Here is a 19,374-nt window from a genome sequence, read left to right on the forward strand (position 1 = left end):
AACTTAAATATTGGTCTGTTGCTCATAGACAGCTATCATATGGCTTCAGAAGACTTGAAAAACTGTGAATAAGTTAATATATGGAAGAAAAAAAAATCTTTTTTTTTATTTTTTTGAAGCTTGACAGCATCCATCCCCATTGACCATAAATGTATGGAAAAGAGCAGCTTGGACATTCTGATAAACTTCTCTTTTGTGTTCTACAGAAGAAAGAGAGTCATACAGGTTTTGAATGGCATGAGGGTGAAGAAATGATTTTATTTTTGTGCAACATTTTTCTTTAAGTTTAGTTTTAAAACTTGATCTGACCTCGGTTAACCTAGTCTGCTCTCTCACCTTGCTGCTGCTGTCCTGGTAACTCAGATAACCAGCTGGAAGGTTTGCAGCCACTGCAATGTGCTGTTCATTCACAATCACTCTGCCATCCTTCAGCAGAGGCAGCCATGCATAGCCCACTACACACACACACACACACACACACACACACACAGAAATAGAATCTGCCAGTTAAATGGTCATTCACATGAAACAGGGGTCCCTGAAAATGGGCGAGACTTGGCTAAATAATAATTCTCCTATTTTAACTCTTAAATTCAATATTACTGATTCTGTTGTCAAGTGGTACTCTCTGAACCAGTCACAGTTGTCCAGTAAAATACAGGATAAGGAATGTGAGCTATTGTTAGGGCAGACTTCCATTGGTATGTAAGAGCCAATCTTTTGCACATACGTCAAAAAAAAAAAAGGTCCTAAATTTGAATGCAGTTGAATGAAGGACTTAGCTTTCTAGGCAGGTAAGTACGCCCAGGAGGAGCACTTTGTGTCATTAGCCGACTACATTTACCACACAATGATACACATTTAAATACATGTTAGATACACATATACACCGAATACTTTTTGTAAATCAAAGAGCTGTGTATAAGTGTGTTACCATGTGTCGCACCTTGAGTCTCGACCTGTTCTCGTCTCTTTGTACTGGCTTTACCGTTGCTGTCACAGCTGATGTGATGGAAAGTGAAGAGCAGATGATGTCTGTCCGTCAGCTGAGCTGGCAACTCAATCTTAAACTGATTCAAAACAGACAACATTAACACACACACTAACACCAGGCCGTTTGATGATGAGCACAACAGACATAAAGAGCTGCGACTGTCCCACCTCTTCATAAAACTCTGGGTTCTGCTGATGGTGTAAGACAGCAGCAGATGCTCTCTTACAGAACAGAGGCCCTCCTGGACGCCCATATATACACTGACGAAACAGAGAGCATTCACAATACTGATCACTGGGGTAAATCAACATTTATTTAACAGACACTGAATGTGATTGGATGAGCTGCGTTCAAGCCACTGCAGAATGCTGATCAGTGCACACTTGTGACTGCAGTTTAACTCTGTATTAATTTAACTACAAGTCTGCAGAACTACAGTATCACCTACAGTAACACTGATGAACTATTTTACTTGGTTGGAGAATTGTTTACTGGAATTATATTATTAACCTCGTGCGACCCCACGTCCACATGTGTGGACATTGTATTTTGGCTTCACTATACGCAACGCATAATTTAAATGAATTAAAACTGATTGAATACTGTATACAAACTCTACACTGTCATGTAGTTATTTTGAATAACCTTCAACTATAACACATCTGTGGGTCATATCGCTTCATTTTAATATAAATTCTGTTATATTTTATTTTGTTATCACTGTACAATACAGTTCTATTCATTAACATTAGTAAATGCATTCCTAAATATTTATTCTGCATTTTCACATTGAGAATAAATGTATTCATGCAAAAGCTGAAGGTTTTTTTCTTTCAGAGACTTTATATGGAGTTAGGATGAAAATAAGGTGCATTTCAAATTGTTCTGAGACCAGTGCAGACAGACAGCACACTGGAGGTTAAGTCATTCACTAAACAGGGAGCAAGGGAGCAAAAGTGCATTCACTCCTAAAATCTGGTCAAAAGTTCAGTTTCAGGCTACAGATGATGTTTGGATCACTCAACATGTTTGGCAGACATGGTACAATGATAATCAGTACATACAGTCAGATTTTATGATGTATAATTTTATTTGAACATGGTTGGCAGTGATTGGATGATGCTGACCATTACTTTGAATCAGAATTAATTATTCAGCTTTATAGAAAATCAGCTGTAATGTCTATAACATCTCAAAAACATGAATAAACAACACTCCTGGACACATAATAAACTATTTGATGATAAAAATCAAACTTTCGGACTTTCTATAGCTTGATATTACTTAAAATTTCACATCTTAGTCCCGCTGTACCCATGTGTGGACATCAATTTTGAGGAAAACTATTTGCTCTAGGAAAATGTTTTATTTTTTTGCTTCGGTGCTACTAATTACAAATCAAAAAGGGAAATGAAAAATGCACACAGCAGTCACGCGGGGGTCTCAGGAGGATAATAAATGCATTGAACATTGGTGTCTTTTTCATTTTGCTGTTGCCACTGTTAAAAAAAACAAAACAAATAAAGCCACAGACTCGAGTGGCTTACCACTTAAGTGTGTGTGTGTGTGTGTGTGTGTGTGTGTGTGTGTGTGTGTGTGTGTGTGTGTGTGACATCACCTTCAGTGGAAGAGCATCCTCTTCATCCGAGTCTCTGAATTCCACACACAGAGCAATGTTTCTGGCCTGGAAACACAAGAGGAAAATATTATTGACCCTTAAAAAATGCTACTGACAAATGCTACTTTAGCAACTCTTGCAATCCTTTTGTTTATGAAAGTCCTGTGTTTTGGATGCTTTTAAACTGAATTGTACAGAAATGATCCAAATAACATGGTAAAACTTTGCTGCTGGGGCATTTATAAAACTGTACTAGGGCACATGATGTGTAGCCTTCTATGTCATGTTGGAAAAACACATGACAACAATAACAGATATATTCCTAAGATAATTCCTTAACTTATGTTTTCATGTTTTTGTTTTTTTTTTGTGCAAAATATCAAAATCTACTTTCTTTACCTTGGTGAATGTTTTCTGACTGTCGTATTTGAGATGTCGTGGATAAACGTACAGGTGGTTGTTGTAAATTGTGAAAGGTTGAGAGCATTTAGCGATAGATGGTACAAACTCCTCCACCTCAAACACCAGCCTCCCACTGTCCACACCATCAGTCTGATGAAGAGGAAGATAGGAGGCCGTGACACAGTCTATGAGATAGAAGAACAACCAATCCATGAGAGGATGGTCAACCAATCAAAACATCAAAAATGTGTCTGTTCTGCAGAAGGATGACTAGAAAACATTTGTGTGTGTAAACACTTCTGAGTCTCACTGGTCAGATCTGGTGCGACGTTATCAACCGTAACATCCAAATTACCCAGAATCATAGGCAACTTGGCCATTTTTTCTGGCCTAAGAGAGAGACAGAAAAACCACAGAGGAGGTGTGAAACCAGGCCTCCGTTTCTCCCTATTTCTCAAATATCAAGATAACATGAACACACTGTACACTTGAAATATTACACCAGAAAACACTAAACGAGTGTTATTATTGGAATGTATGATGGGTGTGACTGACTTCCTGAAGTCTGCGAGCAGTTTGAACATGTCCTCATTGGAGAGTTTGTTACTGTCCTGCCTGTAGAGTGCTGAGAATCGAGCGCTCTTGTCCACCGTCCCAGAAGCGTCTTTAAACAGAGGCCTGAGAAACAGACAAAGACAAGAGGAGGGCAGCTGAACAAAGATTTCCTTCTGCGGTGTTATGCCACTTTTCCACTCGACGATAGAGATAACAGCTCGCACATTCACACATACTTCCTGTTGAGCAACATCTGGAACGTCCCATTGGAAAGAAAAACATAACTGCATGGCTTGAAAATTACAACCAACACCTTTTTTTTTTCCAGTGCAAGATGCAGAAACAATAAAAAAACTGAACATATAGATTCTCTTCATATTGGATTTGGGGGGAATTCACTAAACAGCTGCACTGTGTCCATTTTCTACTCATCATGGCAGCAGTAATTCACCAAATGATGATGAAATGATGGCGAGAGTGTTATAAGAAATGACCACCTCATACTCCACCCCAATATAAAAGAAGAAACTAAATATGATGCAGATAAAAAATGCAGTGCAGTGAGAACTGACTAAAATTCTACCCTCCGTGTTTGAGTTCAAAGATCTTTTCTCATGAAAACTCAATGTCTCTCACCTAGCGGCCCATGCGAATGGCATGCGGTACTGACCCAGTCTGCTACAGGCCATCTTGGCATTCTTCAGAACCTTCTGAGCAGCCTGAGGAGAGAGGGGAGAAAATAACTGATGAAATAGTCTATTATTAAGAAATTCTAGCTCTGTTATTAGGTCAAATAGTCCAATACAAAAAAGTCTTGAAATTCTTTCACATCAATGGTACAATTATATTACTATAACACACCCAGAATGTGTATGTATGAGCATGAGCAGGTTTCTAGGTGGAGTGGGGTGAGTATAACTGATACAGAAACCTGAGAGCTTTAAAAACACTCGCCACATCTAGTTTTATTCACATCTTTTGACTTTTTCCAGAGGCCTGAATGTGATATCACACAACAAGAGCAGCGGTACCTTAGCAGAGTCCGAGTTCTTCATGTATGGCTCGGCACAATGTGCTATTCCACCCTGTAAAACCTTCTCTATCCGTGCAACCAAGAAGATGTCAGGATTCGGACAGGTCACGGAAAACACTCCCTACACACACATAAACACATGCAAGAAAACTTTATCATCTGGAAGAATGTCTTGCAGAGGCCTCTTCAATTCATTTTCATTTGTAAATATATATATTTTTTTACTTTCTGAGTAACTGTTACATTTTAAAGGAACATATACACTGGTGGCCAAAAGTTTAGAATAATGTACAGATTTTGCTGTTTCGGAAGGAAATTGGCACTTTAATTTACCAAAGTGGCATTCAACTGATCACAAAGTATAGTCAGGACATTACTGATGTAAAAAACAGCACCATCACTATTTGAAAAAAGTCATTTTTGATAAAATCTAGACAGGCTTCATTTCCAGCAGCCATCACTCCAACATCTCATCCTTGAGTAATCATGCTAAATTGCTAATTTGGTACTAGAAAACCACTTGCCATTATATCAAACACTGCTGAAAGCTTTTTGGTTTGTTAAATGAAGCTTAACATTGTCTTAGTGTCTCTTTTTGAGTTGCCACAATATGCAATAGACTGGCATGTCTTAAGGTCAATATTAGGTCAAAAATGGCAAAAAAGAAACAGCTTTCTCTAGAAACTCATCAGTCAATCATTGTTTTGAAGAATGAAGGCTATTCAATGCTTGAAATTGCCAAAAAAATAAAGATTTCATACAAAGGTGTACACTATAGTCTTCAAAGACAAAGGACAACTGGCTCTAACAAGGACAGAAAGAGATGTGGAAGACCAGATGTACAACTAAACAAGAGGATAAGTACATCAGAGTCTCTAGATTGAGAAACAGATGCCTCACATGTCCTCAGCTGACAGCTTCATTGAATTCTAACCGCTCAACACCAGTTTCATGTACAACAATAAAGAGAAGACTCAGGGGTGCAGACCTTATGGGAAGAATTGCACAGAAAAAGACACTTTTGAAACAGAAAAACAAAAAGAAAAGGTTCGAGTGGGCAAAGAAACACAGACATTGGACAACAGATAATTGGAAAAGAGTGTTATGGTTCTTAACCCCATTGAGCTTTTGTGGGATCAGCTAGACTTTAAGGTGCATGAGAAGTGCCCAACAAGACAGCCACAGTTATGGCAAGTGCTACAGGAAGCGTGGGGTGAAATGTCACCTGAGTATCTGGACAAACTGACAGCTAGAATGCCAAGGATCTGCAAAGCTGTTATTGCTGCACGTGGAGGATTTTTGTATCAGAATCAGCTTTATTACCAAGTATGGTTACACATACAAGGAATTTGTCTTGGTGACAGGAGCTTCCAGTGTACAACAATACAAAACAATACAAAAACAGCAGCAAGATATAGACAATAATAAAAAATTAAAATAATTATACACATACATACATACACACACAGACACCCACATACATACATACACACATACTCATACGTAGTGCAATCTAATACAAATCTGTTATCTGTTATGTACAGTGCAAATACAAATCTGTTATGTACAGTGCAAATGTTTTTTTTTTTTTTTTTTTTTTTTCAGGGGAATGAAATGGCAGAAGTGTTGGATAAATATAAAAAAGACTAAACTGTGAACTGCACATAGTTATTGCTCAATAGGGCAGTTTTAACTGTTCATGAGATGGATAGCCTGAGGGAAAAAACTGTTCCTTTGCCTGACGGTTCTGGTGCAACCAATAATCCTCTCAGCAGTCCGAACTGTCCTTTGTAGTCTTCTGATGTCTGATTTCGTAGCTGAACCAAACCAGACAGTTATTGAAGTGCAGAGGACAGACTCAATGACTGCTGAGTAGAACTGTATCAGCAGCGCCTGTGGCAGGTTGAACTTCCTCAGCTGGCGAAGAAAGTACAACCTCTGCTGGGCCTTTTTCACAATGGAGTCTGTGTGTCTCCCACTTCAGGTCCTGTGAGATGGTAGTGCCCAGGAACCTGAATGACTCCACTGCTGACACAGTGCTGTTTAGAATGGTGAGGGGGTTCAGTGTTGGGGTGTTCCTCCTAAAGTCCACAATCATCTCCACCGCTTCGAGCGTGTTCAGCTCAAGGTTGTTTTGACCACACCAGACAGCCAGCTGTTCAACCTCCCTTCTGTATGCAGACTCATCGTCATCTCGGATGAGGCTGATGACAGTGGTGTCGTCTGCAAACTTCAGGAGCTTGACAGAGGGGTCCTTGGCGATGCAGTCATTGGTGTAGAGGGAGAAGAGTAGTGGGGAGAGCACACATCCCTGGGGAGCACCAGTGCTGATTGTACAGGTGCTGGAAGTGAGTTTCCCCTGTCTCACAAGCTGCTGCCTGTCCGTCAGAAAGCTGGTAATCCACTGACAGATAGACGTGGGAACAGAGAGTTGGTGTAATTTATTCTGGAGTATAGCTGGGATGATGGTGTTGAAAGCCGAACTGAAGTCCACAAAAAGGATCCTTGTATATGTCCCTGGTCTGTCCAGATGTTGCAGGACATGATGCAATCCCATGTTGACTGCATCACCCACAGACCTGTTTGCTCGATAAGCAAATTGAAGGGGATCTAGAAAGGGTCCAGTGATGTTCTTCAGGTAGGCCAACACCAGTCTCTCAAATGATTTCATGACCACAGACATCAGGGCGACAGGTCTGTAGTCATTAAGTCCTGTGATTTTTGGTTTCTTTGGGACAGGAATAATGATTGAGCATTTGAAGCAGCATGGGACTTCACACTGCTCCAGTGATCTATTGAAGATCTGTGTGAAGATGGGGGCCAGCTGGTTAGCACAGGATCGAAGACATGCTGGTGAGACGCCATCTGGGCCTGAAGCTTTCCTCGTCTTTTGTTTCTGTAAGACGCAGCTCACAGCATCTTAACAGATCTTAAGTGCAGGTTGAGTAGCAGGAGGGGGGAGGAGAAGGGTTGCAGGAGGTGTTGGTGTTTGTGTTAAGTGAAGGTCAGAGTGGGTGTGGGGTGAGAGATTGGGCCTTTCAAATCTGCAGTAGAACACATTCAGGTCATCAGCCAGTTGTTGGTCCACCACAGGTTTGGGGGTAGGAGTCCTGTAATTTGTGAGTTGTTTCATGCCACTCCAAACTGATGCAGGGTCGTTAGCTGAAAACTTGTTTTTCAGCTTCTTCTTTTAGCCACTCTGATTTCCTTGTTCAGTGTGTTCCTGGCCTGATTGTACAAGATTTTATCCCCACGCCTGGAAGCATCCTCTTTGGCCTGACAAAGCTGCCTGAGCTCTGCTGTAAGCCACAGTTTGTCGTTGTTGAACTTTAAATATGTCCTAGTAGGAATGCACATATCCTCACAGAAACTGATATATGATGTAACAGTATCTGTGAGCTCATCCAGGTCTGTGGCTGCAGCCTCAAAAACACTCCAATCCGTGCAATCGAAGCAGGCTTGTAATTTCTGCTCTGCTTCATCTCTTTACAGTCCTTACTACTGGCTTGGTTGATTTTGGCAACCCTTATTATCCCCAAGAATAATAATAACTGAGTCTGGGTATTGTTGTTCTGTGTCTGTGATTTGATCAGTCAGCCATTGCAGTGCTGTGTTCACACACGCGTTTGGCGTGATATACACACTCACCAGAATAAACGAGGAAAACTCCCGCGGCGAGTAGAACGGCTTACAGTTAATAAAGAGCACTTCCAAATTAGGATAGCACATCCTCTTTAATGTTGTTACATCTGTACACCAACTTTCATTGATATAAAAGCATGTTCCACCGCTTCTCGTTTTCCCCGTTAACTCCGCGATGCGATCCGCTCTGAACAGCTGAAAGCCCGGCAGATGTAACGCACTGTCCGGAATGGCTTCACTCAGCCAGCTTTCTGTGAAGCACAAGGCAGCAGAGGTTGAAAAGTCCTTGTTTTTACGGGTGAGGAGATGTAATTCATCCGTTTTGTTAGGAAGAGAGTGGAGTTTCGCAAGATGAATGCTCGGCAGCGCTGTTCGAAAGCTGCGCCGACAGAGTTTGACCAGCGCACCGGCTCGTCTCCCTCGCTTGCGTCTCTTGAACAGCAAAGCTACGCCTCCGACTAAAATGTTCAGCAAAATGTCTGAATATTCAAAAACCGGGAAAAAACTGTCTGGTATAAGCTGTCGAATGTTCAGCAGTTCGTCTCTGGTAAAACTGACTGGAAAAAGATTACTAAACACAGGACAAACAAACAAAAATAACAAAACAATAGTAGCGCTCCACACCGAGGCAGCCATCTGCGGCGCCACCATGATGAGAACTCTTTGAAGTAGTTTAAGAAGTTCTGAAGAAAAAAAAAATTCAAATTGTACTAGTAATTTTTCATGTTATTAATATCCTGACTATACATTGTGATCAGCTGAATGCCACTTTGGTGAATAAAAGTACCAATTTCTTTCCATAAGAGCAAAATCTTTACACAAACTTTTGGCCACCAGTGTACATCTAAACTTATATTCTTATATGAATGAATGTTACATTTATATAGTGATTTTCTGACACTACACTCAAAGCGCTTTACACAGTGAACAGGGGACTCTCCTCAACCACCACCAGTGTGCAGCATCCACCTAGATGATGCAACAGCAGCCACAGTGTGCTCACCACACACCAGCTATTGGTGGAGAGGAGAGAGTAGAGTTATCGAGCCAATTAATGGATGGGGATTATTAGGAGGCCATGATTGAGAAGGGCCAATGGGGGGGGAGGGGGGGATTTGGCCAGGACACTGGGGTTACAGCCCTACTCTTTATGAGAAGTGCCCTGGGATTTATAATGACCACAGAAAGTCAGTTTAACATCTTATCCAAAGGATAGTGCCTTTTTCCAGTATAATGTCCCCGTCACTATACTGGGGCATTAGGACCCACAAAGACCACAGGGTGAGCACCCCCTGCTGGCCTCCCTAATACCTCTTCCAACAGCAACCTTAGTTTTCCCCAGGAGGTCTCCCATCCAGGTACTGGCCAGGCTTAACCCTGCTTAGCATCAGTGGGCAACCGGTCTTGAGCTACAGGGTGATATGGCTGCTTATACTGACTATAACTTAAATACAATGTTAAAAAATATATAATACAACTTGATAATACATAATACATAAACACAATTTAGGCTTTATTGACAGCATCTGAGGCCTGATTACCACAGAATATAATTTAGATGCTTCTGTCTAAATCAGCTGTTAAAAATAGTGGGAAACCAAAGTACAGTAATACACTTACAAGAAGTCTCTGGGGCAAGGCAATATTTTTTGTTAAAGCAATGAAATTATTCAGTAAAATGTATCTGTTATTTGAGCTGTTAAAGTGTCTTATTGCACGGCTCTCTGGAATACTTGATTCATATTGGTCAATGGCGCCATCTAGCAGTCTGATATTTCTCTGTAACAACCACACATCCATGTATCGGACTGCTCATCCGGCTATTGCAAACCATCGTTCCTGCTTCTCGGATCACTGTGCATTCTCTACAAGAAATCTAATAAAATAATTTCAACACAAATCTATGTTTCATGTGCATTTATTTATTTATTTGGCAAGTAGTATTGTAATAGGCTGAACACTGAGGAGTCAGAAGTTCATTAATAACAAAATAAACACCAACAGAACTCTGATGCAAACCGGAGGTGGATTTCAGCTGATTTATTTCTTCTCACATAATTATGTAATTTCAAAGCAGAGTTTATTTGGCAAGTAGACTTGTAATAGGCTGAATAATGAGGAGTTAAGGCTGATTTATACTTCTACATCAAACCTACGTCATAGGCTCTGCGTAGTGGCCAACACATTGGTTTGCATTTATCCACCTTTTTCCTGGGGGTCTTACTGGGGAAACGAATGTGGGTGGGACTTCCGCCGGAAGTTGTTCCATAGCATTCCCTAGATCTGGCTGCAGTCAATTTAGACTCTGTTTACAGCTGTTAATAAGATGCATTTCGGATGATCCGATCGCAAATGGTCAGCGCTAAATATAGTTGTAAATGGGGTGCAAAATGTTTTGTGATTGGATCACAAAAACACATACAGAGGTAGTCAAAAACCACATCACATTTGAGGTTTAAAATGACGTCCTGATGTTCCCCTGTCACTGCCTGTGCTCACAGCCACTGAGGCTGTTCCCCTGTCATTGCCAGTGCTCACGACCAAGGAGGTCGTTACCCTGTCTTTGCCAGCGTTCACAGCCACGGAGACCATTCCCCTGCCACGGCCAGTGCCTGAGTCTTCCACAGCTCCGCCCCCTGAGCCTTCCACGGCTCAGCCCTGAGCCGCTCCCTCCTGAACCCTGTCCTGTGGCCGCCATCCAGTTCACTGCACCCTGTCCAGTGGCCACCGTCCAGTTCACTGCCCCCTGTTCAGCGGCTGCCGCCCAGTCCATTTCTCCCTGTCCAGTGGCCACCGCCCAGTACTGTGCCACCTCTGCCCTGAGACTTCCTCCCAGGCCCCCAGACACCGCCTTTGCCCTGAGGCCTCCTCCCAGGCCGACAGACCCTGCCTCAATCCTGAGGCCTCCTCCCAGGCCATCAGTCCCTGCCTCCACCCTGAGGCCTCCCCCTGAAAACAGGAAGGTAAGCCACTTTTCCATTATCGGGCCAAACGGTTCTGAGCATGGTACGGAATGGTTACAGTAGCATTTTCACTGGAGCACAGTTCAGCACGGCACGATTATAAACCGCTCTTGGCCCAGAATTCTTGGCATGGTTATCTAACCGTACTCAAACATGCTCAACCATGCTGGTAGAATGGCTTTAGTACATGGCGACACGTTTAGTGTATCTTCATGATTTGATAGTTTAACTGGTATTGTAGCCTACATTTTTTTTCTATATGCCTTTTTCGTCAAGGAAATAGATTACTAGCTCATTTAAACTCAAAATACATCAATATATTCTAGTACACTTTTTTCATATAATACTTATATAAGACATTGTCAATAAAAATCCTTTTAAGCTAGTCTGGGAACTTTTACCTTTCTGCATGTTCGTGTCTGGTGGTAAACACAAGCCCTCGGCAAATGATTGTTAACCTCGTGCCTTTTTCTCTTTACTTTCCTTTTTGCAACATGGTCTGTGTCTTTGCTGTTTGTTAGCAGAGTAAAACCAGAGGAAAAAACAGTCCTAAAAACTGGAATATGCAATCATCCTCCATAGCGCACCATGCTCGCTCCAATGTTACCTCTCACATGGATCTGTTACATACATTCTACTGATTTCATGGCACCAGAGTGGAAAAAGAAAGCGTAACCGTGCTAATACGGCACAGATGGCAAACCTATGTGGAGATAATAGAGTGGTGGCTGTGTCTCGATTGCGTCAAGCTTTCCAAGCATTTGTTTTGCCGCTGTCAAACATGAAGAAAAGCGATAATATTACCTCAGAATCACAGGGTATGCAGAAAAATTGCAGAAATTATACGAAATTGCATGCTACCACAAATAATGCGGAGACTGGTTGAATTTGCATTAATTATTGCAATCACAAGATCCCAAAATCCTGGAGGCACTGATTACTGTAAAAGTGTTTCATTTCCCATCCACATTCATTTTTGTGGTAACTGACAGCAGGCCACAAGTGTTGTCAACTTCGAGTTCTTGTTTGTGTGCACAGTATGTGTGTGTGAGTGTGTCCTCACCTGTCGTGGATACTGAATGGCATTCTCTGGCAGGTTGTTGGTTGTAGGTTGCGCTCCTTGCGGGCTGTCTGGTGCGCCTGTGCTGATGTGAGTGCCTGATACGGGAAGCAATGCTTTCACAGACGGGTGGTTCATGTCCACATGGAAGTCTGAGGAGATCTTACGACCATTCTGAATATCAAACAATGAAAGAGAGATGAAGAACGGCTCCACCTGCAACAGAAACATAGAAACTCTCAGATGAAACAGGAAATGAGGTACAGATGGATTAGACCAGTGGTTCTCTGGCAGGGTTGCAAACACTGGGGAAAAGACATTGAAAAATGCATTGAATAAAATGCAGCTAACTATATAATCAAGCATACTGTAGTTAGGATAGAAAAACAAATAGCATGATACATTTTTGTAAGGAAAAATGCTTCCCATAACTTCTCTGCATCCAATCAAACTCTACAGCATCGGTAGCAGGTTCTTCTGTCACTTAGTCAATATGTCAATATGGACAGGTTACATGACATGCCCTCGTCCTCGAAAACCATGAACAAAACTTTGCAACATAAAAGTACAACACTACAAATTTGGTATTCTTTTGGACTGCCACTTGTTCAGGTCCTGGAGCAAAACCAGTTGAGGACCGCTGTCTCAGACATTCTCTGAGGCAGGGCTTTGATCATGATAAAGGCAGCTGGAATTCTTTTTTTTTTAAGAATATCATATGTAATTAGCAAAAGCAATCAATGATAATATTAATGAATGATTATAATTAGTAAGCTGTGGTAAAGTACGTTAGTGGTGGGTCCCTCTTCGTTCTCCGCCACACAGCTCTGCAGGTTGAAGGACAAGTCATTACAGGTCACCAAGATCCGCTTCCCAAACTTTTCCTCAAACGGCTTCACATCTGGCTCAATCCCAGAGAAATCCAGCTTCTGCTCAGAGTGAAAAGTCAGATAAATGGAAAAATTCATGAGATTCATATATGGCAATATTTGTACACACTACAAGTCAAAAGTTTGGTCACAATCGACTGAATTCAGTTGAGTGTGTGCAGAGCTAAAAACTAAAATATGTGAGTTCCCTATCTGTCACTCACTCGAAGTTGTGTCGATGTAGAGACAAAAGGGGTCACTCTTGGGAGCCCGAGACACCTCTGGTCTTTGATAAAAGGCCAATGAAAATTGGAGAGTGGTACTTGCATGCCACTCCCCCGGACATACGGGTATAAAAGGAGCTGGTATGCAACCACTCATTCAGATTTTCTCTTCGGAGCCGAACAGTCATGCTCATTGAGCTGAATTTCTACTGTTCATTCACCTCTGCTGGATCTGATGGTGCATTTCAGTGGCTTCTCCCTCCTCTGCACTGGTGCACTGCAGAGAATGCCCCTGGGCGCTTCGGCAGAAAAAAGAGAGTATATTTTCTGAAAGAGTTTATTTCTCTAAAAGAGCGGCACACACGGAACGCCTTTTTAAAGACGCGTCTTTTTAAAGATGCCTTTCCGATTGTGTGTTATTCCTGGTTGCGGTTGTTATCTCTCAACTTCGGATGGTCATGATTGCTGTCTTTCGTGTCTGGGAGCGACCCACACGGAGGCAGCGTTTGTGGATGGTTCATGTTCTCACTGTGAGAACAAGACCATGGCAACGTTGCGGTCGCCCCAGCGGCTCCCCACCTCGGTCTTTCTACCTACGGGTATGAGGCCAGCGAGGCTAGCACTGGGGGCGATTTGGGGACCCCAATGGGATCGCCTCTGCTGGGTAGCCCCCGTGGACCTCCCATTCCCCAGCACGCTCGTCTGCCCCAGTTGGGCTTCCGGATGAGTCTGCCAGCTCGTCTCACGGCGAGTCTGGCCTCTTGTTTGGCGGGGGACAGGTAAGAGGAGGAAGAGGAGGATGACACTGATGATTGTCTTTTGAGGACGATGGCGAGGAGGATGAAGATGATGCCATTCTCCCCGTTCTTCCTCCTTCCTGGCCGGGTAGCGCTATGGATGCATCCCCCTCTCCTATCCAAGGACAGCTGGACCTCATTGAGATGTGTAGGAGGGCAGCAGCCAAGCTCTCCATTGACTGCCCGTCACAGCAGACTGGCCAGGGTACAGAGAGGCATCTGTACAACACAAAAGGCTGTCATCTCCTGCTGCCCTGGAAAAGCAATCTATTCCAGCCATCCCAGCGGAGATGCATTGATTTTGGGATAAGCCTTTTTCACACAGAGTGCCTGTTAAAGGTTACTCTACACGCTATGTGCATGAAATGAAGGATCTGGGGATGTCCAGCTCCCCTCCAGTCGAGGCGTCTGTGGCAAATCACCTTCACCTCAATCGTCGGGCGTTTTTTCGTTTGCTCCTGCTTCATTGTCAGGACAGACGGAGAGATTGTCGGTCTCCATTTACCAAAAGATCTACCGATCTTCAGCCATAGCTATAAAGGCTTTTAAAGCCACCTCGCTCCTCACAGCATATCAGACCAAGCTGATGGAGGAGATGGGCTGACAAATTAATGTGGGGGTGCCGGATGTGGCATTGTGGGAGGAGATCTGTGTTATTACGAATCTCAACCTACGTACCTCAAGAGGGGCTGTGCAGAGTTGCGGCCGCAGCATGGGTCTCACCGTTGTGAGCGAAAGGGCTATTTGGCTCGGTCTGTCTGGCCTGTCTGAGATGGAGAAGACAGATTTCCTTTATGACCAAGTGGATTCGAAAGCCCTTTTCTGGCTACGGTGTCCACAATGCGGCAGCAGTGTGATTTGAGGAAAAAGGATGGGGAAGCATTCGAGACCTGCCTTCCCTGAAAATCCACTGCCGCCCCCCCACAGCCGTCATGTTCCGGATTCACAACCCATTTTAGAGGTGGACAACCTGGTTTTTAGAACCCAGACCAGGCCTGCCCCACCGCCCCAGCAGTCAGGGCAGGGAAGGGCACAGCCAAAACAGCCCCAGCCAAGAAGCAAGGCTTCTTTCATGCCGGCGGCAGCCAAACATCGTCCATCTAACCCTCAGGGGAACAAGAAGAGACAGCGACTTAACCAGTGTTCTGGTTCGGAACATGGAGTGGGTGAACAGCACTCACAGAGTCTCTGTTCCACTCCTCCCTCAAGAAATGAGTTTGTTTTCTGCCCCTCCAGCCAAGAAGACTCAGAAGGGGAATCAAACCATAAGTTTTGTGTTACACAGTTCATACACAAACGATTTAATGGGAGTGTTGGCAACAGTTTTCCCAGTGCCTCTCAGTTTTCATCCCCTCTCTCCACCCACGGGGTCAGAAAAGAGTGAAGAGGAAAGTTTGGACAAAAACATGGGTGTGACAAAAATAAAAATCTCCTCGGTGCATCCAGGCAGTGGGCCAAGGGCACAGCAATGTGTGAAAATAAATCACAAATGAATACCAAACTCAGAGCTTCAAACCCCAGCTACGCCGCAGTTCATCCCTGGGTTTTATCTATGATAAAACGGGTTATCGGCTGCAGTTCGCTGTAAATCCGCCTCTGTTCAACAGTGTGTTAATGTCAACAGAGGAGGGGGAGTCAGCTCAGATTTTAGAGGAGGAAATAGCCAGTTTGCTGAGCAAAAGAACAATAAGGTTTGTGCCACTGGAGGACAGCCATCAGGGCTTTAACTCCAGGTGTTTTTTCATCCCCAAGAGAGGAGGAGGTCTCTGTCCCATTCTGGATTTGTGAAACCTCAACAAATACCTCAGAAGGTACAATTTCAAAACTCAAAACACTCTCTCAGTTTATTTGTCCCAGAGACTGATTTAGTCAGTCAATCTGAAGGATAAGTGTTTTCATGTGGGCATCTACCCGTAACAGAAAATTCCTAAGATTTGCCTATCAGGGAATAGATTACGAATTTGTGACAGTGCCTTTCACTTGCAACGAGAGTCTTCAGCAAGTGTGTAGAGGCAATGCTAACACTGCTGAGGTTAATGGGTCTCTGCTTATCTAGACGATCTACTGTTGTGTGCGCCGTTGCGGCAGCAAGCAAAGATAGATAGAGTACGAGAATGCTGGTGTCTCATTTAATGAATCTGGGTGTAGAGCCGAGGAGGGCGGGGCCGGGCTGGAATGAGACACACCCTGTCCCCAATCAGCCTGATGGGGCGCGCGAGGGATAAAGGCGGCCGGGGATGACAGCTCGAGAGAGAGAGAATTACAGACAGCTGTATTGTGTGTTTTTGGTTGTGTGTTTGAGTTGTTTATTAAATTATTATTTAAGTTGTCAAGCCGGTTCTCGCCTCCTCCTTCCCGGGTTTCGGCACCAGTGTACGGGGGTTTCGTGGAAAGGAGGAAAAATGTATAGTCCCTACCAGATGGGTTCAAAAGTCTCCAAATATCTGTAAGACCAAGATATTTACACATCCCGTGAAGCGTCAATGCTGCTCTAGGGGGCTTGCACACTTTTGCTTCACTATGATCAAGGGCTGAGTCCATCAAAAGATTAAGTCTCCTCCCAGTATTATATTGCCAGCGGCTTGCAACATCCCTTCAAGATCTATAAAAAAGCCCTGCTCATCGACATTAGGTGCATAAATATTAGCCAAAATAAGACTTTGTCCTTGAATTTCAGCTAAAACCATAATGACTCTTCCTAATTTATCTTTACTCTGTTTGAGGCATTTGAATTGTAAATGTTTACTTATCAGTGTAATGACTCCCCTGCTCTTTCTCGGGCCAGCACTATAAAAAAAAAATGCCCACCCCATATCTTTCCAAAATTTTCAGCTTCCTGCGGAGAAAGGTGTGTTTCTTGAAAAACAATATATCATATTTCTTACGCTTAAGAAGAGAGATAACCTTCCTTCTTTTTATGGGGTGCCCCAACCCATTCACATTCCATGTGGAGAGAGACAATCCACTCATATTAACATTTGACATTTTGACATATAAGAAAAAATAGACTGTGTGTCAAAAACAAAATTATAAAGACCACATTCCAACATTGGTGCAAACATCAAAATCCGAACTTCACCCAGAAGAAAACCATGCATGCCTACAAGAACCCCCACGACAACCTTGCCATCGGATTGCTCAATCCTGGTGTTTCTATAAAAATTTTGTGAGACAGAATTACACAGCAAAAATAATCTATAAAACAAACTCCAGTCAATAGGTGGAATAAACACAAAGAATGTGTAGATTCATCCATAAAACCGTCCTGAAGGTGTGTTACTCTACAAAATAAACTCCAGCCGCTAGGTGGATTAAGCACAGAGAGTGTGTAGATTCATCCATAAAACTGTCCTGAAGATGTGACACTCTACAAAATAAACTCCAACCGCTGTGCGGAACCAGCACAAAAAAAGTGCTCAGATTCCTCAAACAGTCAAGCGAATGTTCAGTGAGCCGGTCCACTCGGCTACATCGTGAGTACAACAAGATGACTTATTCACTCCACTGACTTTATGAAGAACATCGCTTGCTGTGGGCATGTGAATGTTTTATGGCCATCCTTAGCAGCTATTCTCAGTTTGGCCGAGAATATCAGTGCAAAAGCAACGTTCAGTTGATGTAAAAGTTTCTTGCATTCCTTGAATCGATCATGTTTCTCTCTTGTCGAGTTCGCAAAGTCTGGGAATAAGAAAATGCTGTGGTTCTTCCAAGAAAGCCTTCCTTTACTCATCACCTTGTGTAACACAAGATCTTTATTGGATGATCTCAAAAATTTGGCCAGGATAGATCGGGGCCTGTCACCCTCCGCCGATCGCCTAGCAGGAAACCTGTGAGCTCGCTCGATTTCCAGCTTATGGCCTGCTATGTTGAGCAGATTCGGAAAGAGCCCATCCAGGAATTTCACCATATCCTGTCCCTCTACTTCCTCCGGGACTCCTACGATATGGACGTTATTCTGCTGGCTATGGTTTTCCATGTCCTCCAAATTCTCCAAATTCTCCCAAGACACACTTCAAATCCACCTTGGTTGCAAGCGGATTAGCAGATAATTCCCTCTCCGATGACTCCAGGTAATCAATCCATTTCTCGACATCCCCCACTCATGTAACAACATCAGTGAACTTCACCTCTATGGTGGTGATCGATCGACATATCACAGCAAGATCCTCCAAGTCAGCAACGACCTTCGTCAGCATTGCTGACATGTTCAGCATCTCCTGCCGCATTTCCTGCACCTCTCCAACCAAGTTGCCTCCCAGGTCCGCAGCCTGCTCGGGGGCGTCAGCTTGAACACGTAAGTGTCTTTTAATGTCTCCAGAGTCCGAGGATTTTGAATTCTTTGACATATTGTCCTCCTAGAACAGTTATGGAACAGAGTGTATCGAATCTCACCGGTTTATGTCATAAAAAGTATTAAAACTAGCAAAGTGTGCAGAGCTCACCATTCACACATCCTATCCTCGCATGGAGTCACGTGACTCCTGAACTTTGATTAGTATTGAGCGTTTCTGTCAAAGGAACGCATCGGATCGATTTGTGGTAGTTTGTCCCTTTTAAAGAAAGGGAAAAAAAGTCTCATTCAGGTTGTGTCTATGCCTGTTAGGTCTGATGGCCTCAACAGTGTTGCTCATTCCTTTGGGACTACTGCGAATGAGAGAGTTTCAGCATTGGATTGAAGCACAGCACTTGTGTCCTCGCCGTCACTTAAATCGCAGAGTAACAGTGACTTCAGAGGGGATGCTCGCTCTCCGTCACTGGAGAATCCCTGCTTTCATTCATGGGGGAACCCCTTTGGGGGCACTCTCTCAGAGGAAAGTGGTGACGACAGATGCGTCACTCACAGGTTGGGGTGCGGTGTGCAAAGGTAGAATAGTGAATGGTGATCGGTCCACGTCACTACAGAACGCGCACATACATTTTCTGGAGTTACTGACAGTGTTTCTAGCATTGTTTCTAGACAACATGACAACAGTAGCATACATAGACAGGGGGGCACACATTCACAACAGCTATACAGCCTGGCACAAAAGCTGACTTTGTGGAACAGTGCACGCTTTCTCTCATTACAGGTGACGCATGTTCCAGGAGCAATGAATATGGGGGCAGATCTCCTGTCCAGAGGGAATCCTTTTTATGGACAATGGAGACTTCACCCTCAGGTGGTGAGTCAGCTGTGGGAGAGATTTTGGTGAGCTGCTGTAGATCTCTTCGAATCGC

The 19,374-nt window shown here is 43.4% G+C and overlaps 1 protein-coding gene across 1 annotated transcript in view; it reads right to left on the reverse strand.

Moving 5' to 3' along the window:
• The window catches only part of zmp:0000001200 (dedicator of cytokinesis protein 9), a 197,106-nt gene that overhangs the window by 53,270 nt on the left and 124,462 nt on the right, over positions 1-19,374 (reverse strand). Inside the window, exons 11-21 of the mRNA XM_051710475.1 lie at positions 13,056-13,196; positions 12,271-12,483; positions 4,601-4,723; positions 4,206-4,288; positions 3,570-3,692; positions 3,325-3,404; positions 3,012-3,199; positions 2,613-2,678; positions 1,162-1,254; positions 935-1,070; positions 337-455 (exon numbers count right to left, since the gene is read on the reverse strand). Coding sequence (XP_051566435.1) covers positions 337-455; positions 935-1,070; positions 1,162-1,254; positions 2,613-2,678; positions 3,012-3,199; positions 3,325-3,404; positions 3,570-3,692; positions 4,206-4,288; positions 4,601-4,723; positions 12,271-12,483; positions 13,056-13,196 — 1,365 coding nt within the window. The remainder of the gene's footprint in view (positions 1-336; positions 456-934; positions 1,071-1,161; positions 1,255-2,612; positions 2,679-3,011; positions 3,200-3,324; positions 3,405-3,569; positions 3,693-4,205; positions 4,289-4,600; positions 4,724-12,270; positions 12,484-13,055; positions 13,197-19,374) is intronic.

Source organism: Myxocyprinus asiaticus, chromosome 11 (genome assembly GCF_019703515.2).
Source record: "Myxocyprinus asiaticus isolate MX2 ecotype Aquarium Trade chromosome 11, UBuf_Myxa_2, whole genome shotgun sequence".
NCBI classification, from domain to species: Eukaryota; Metazoa; Chordata; class Actinopteri; order Cypriniformes; family Catostomidae; genus Myxocyprinus; species Myxocyprinus asiaticus.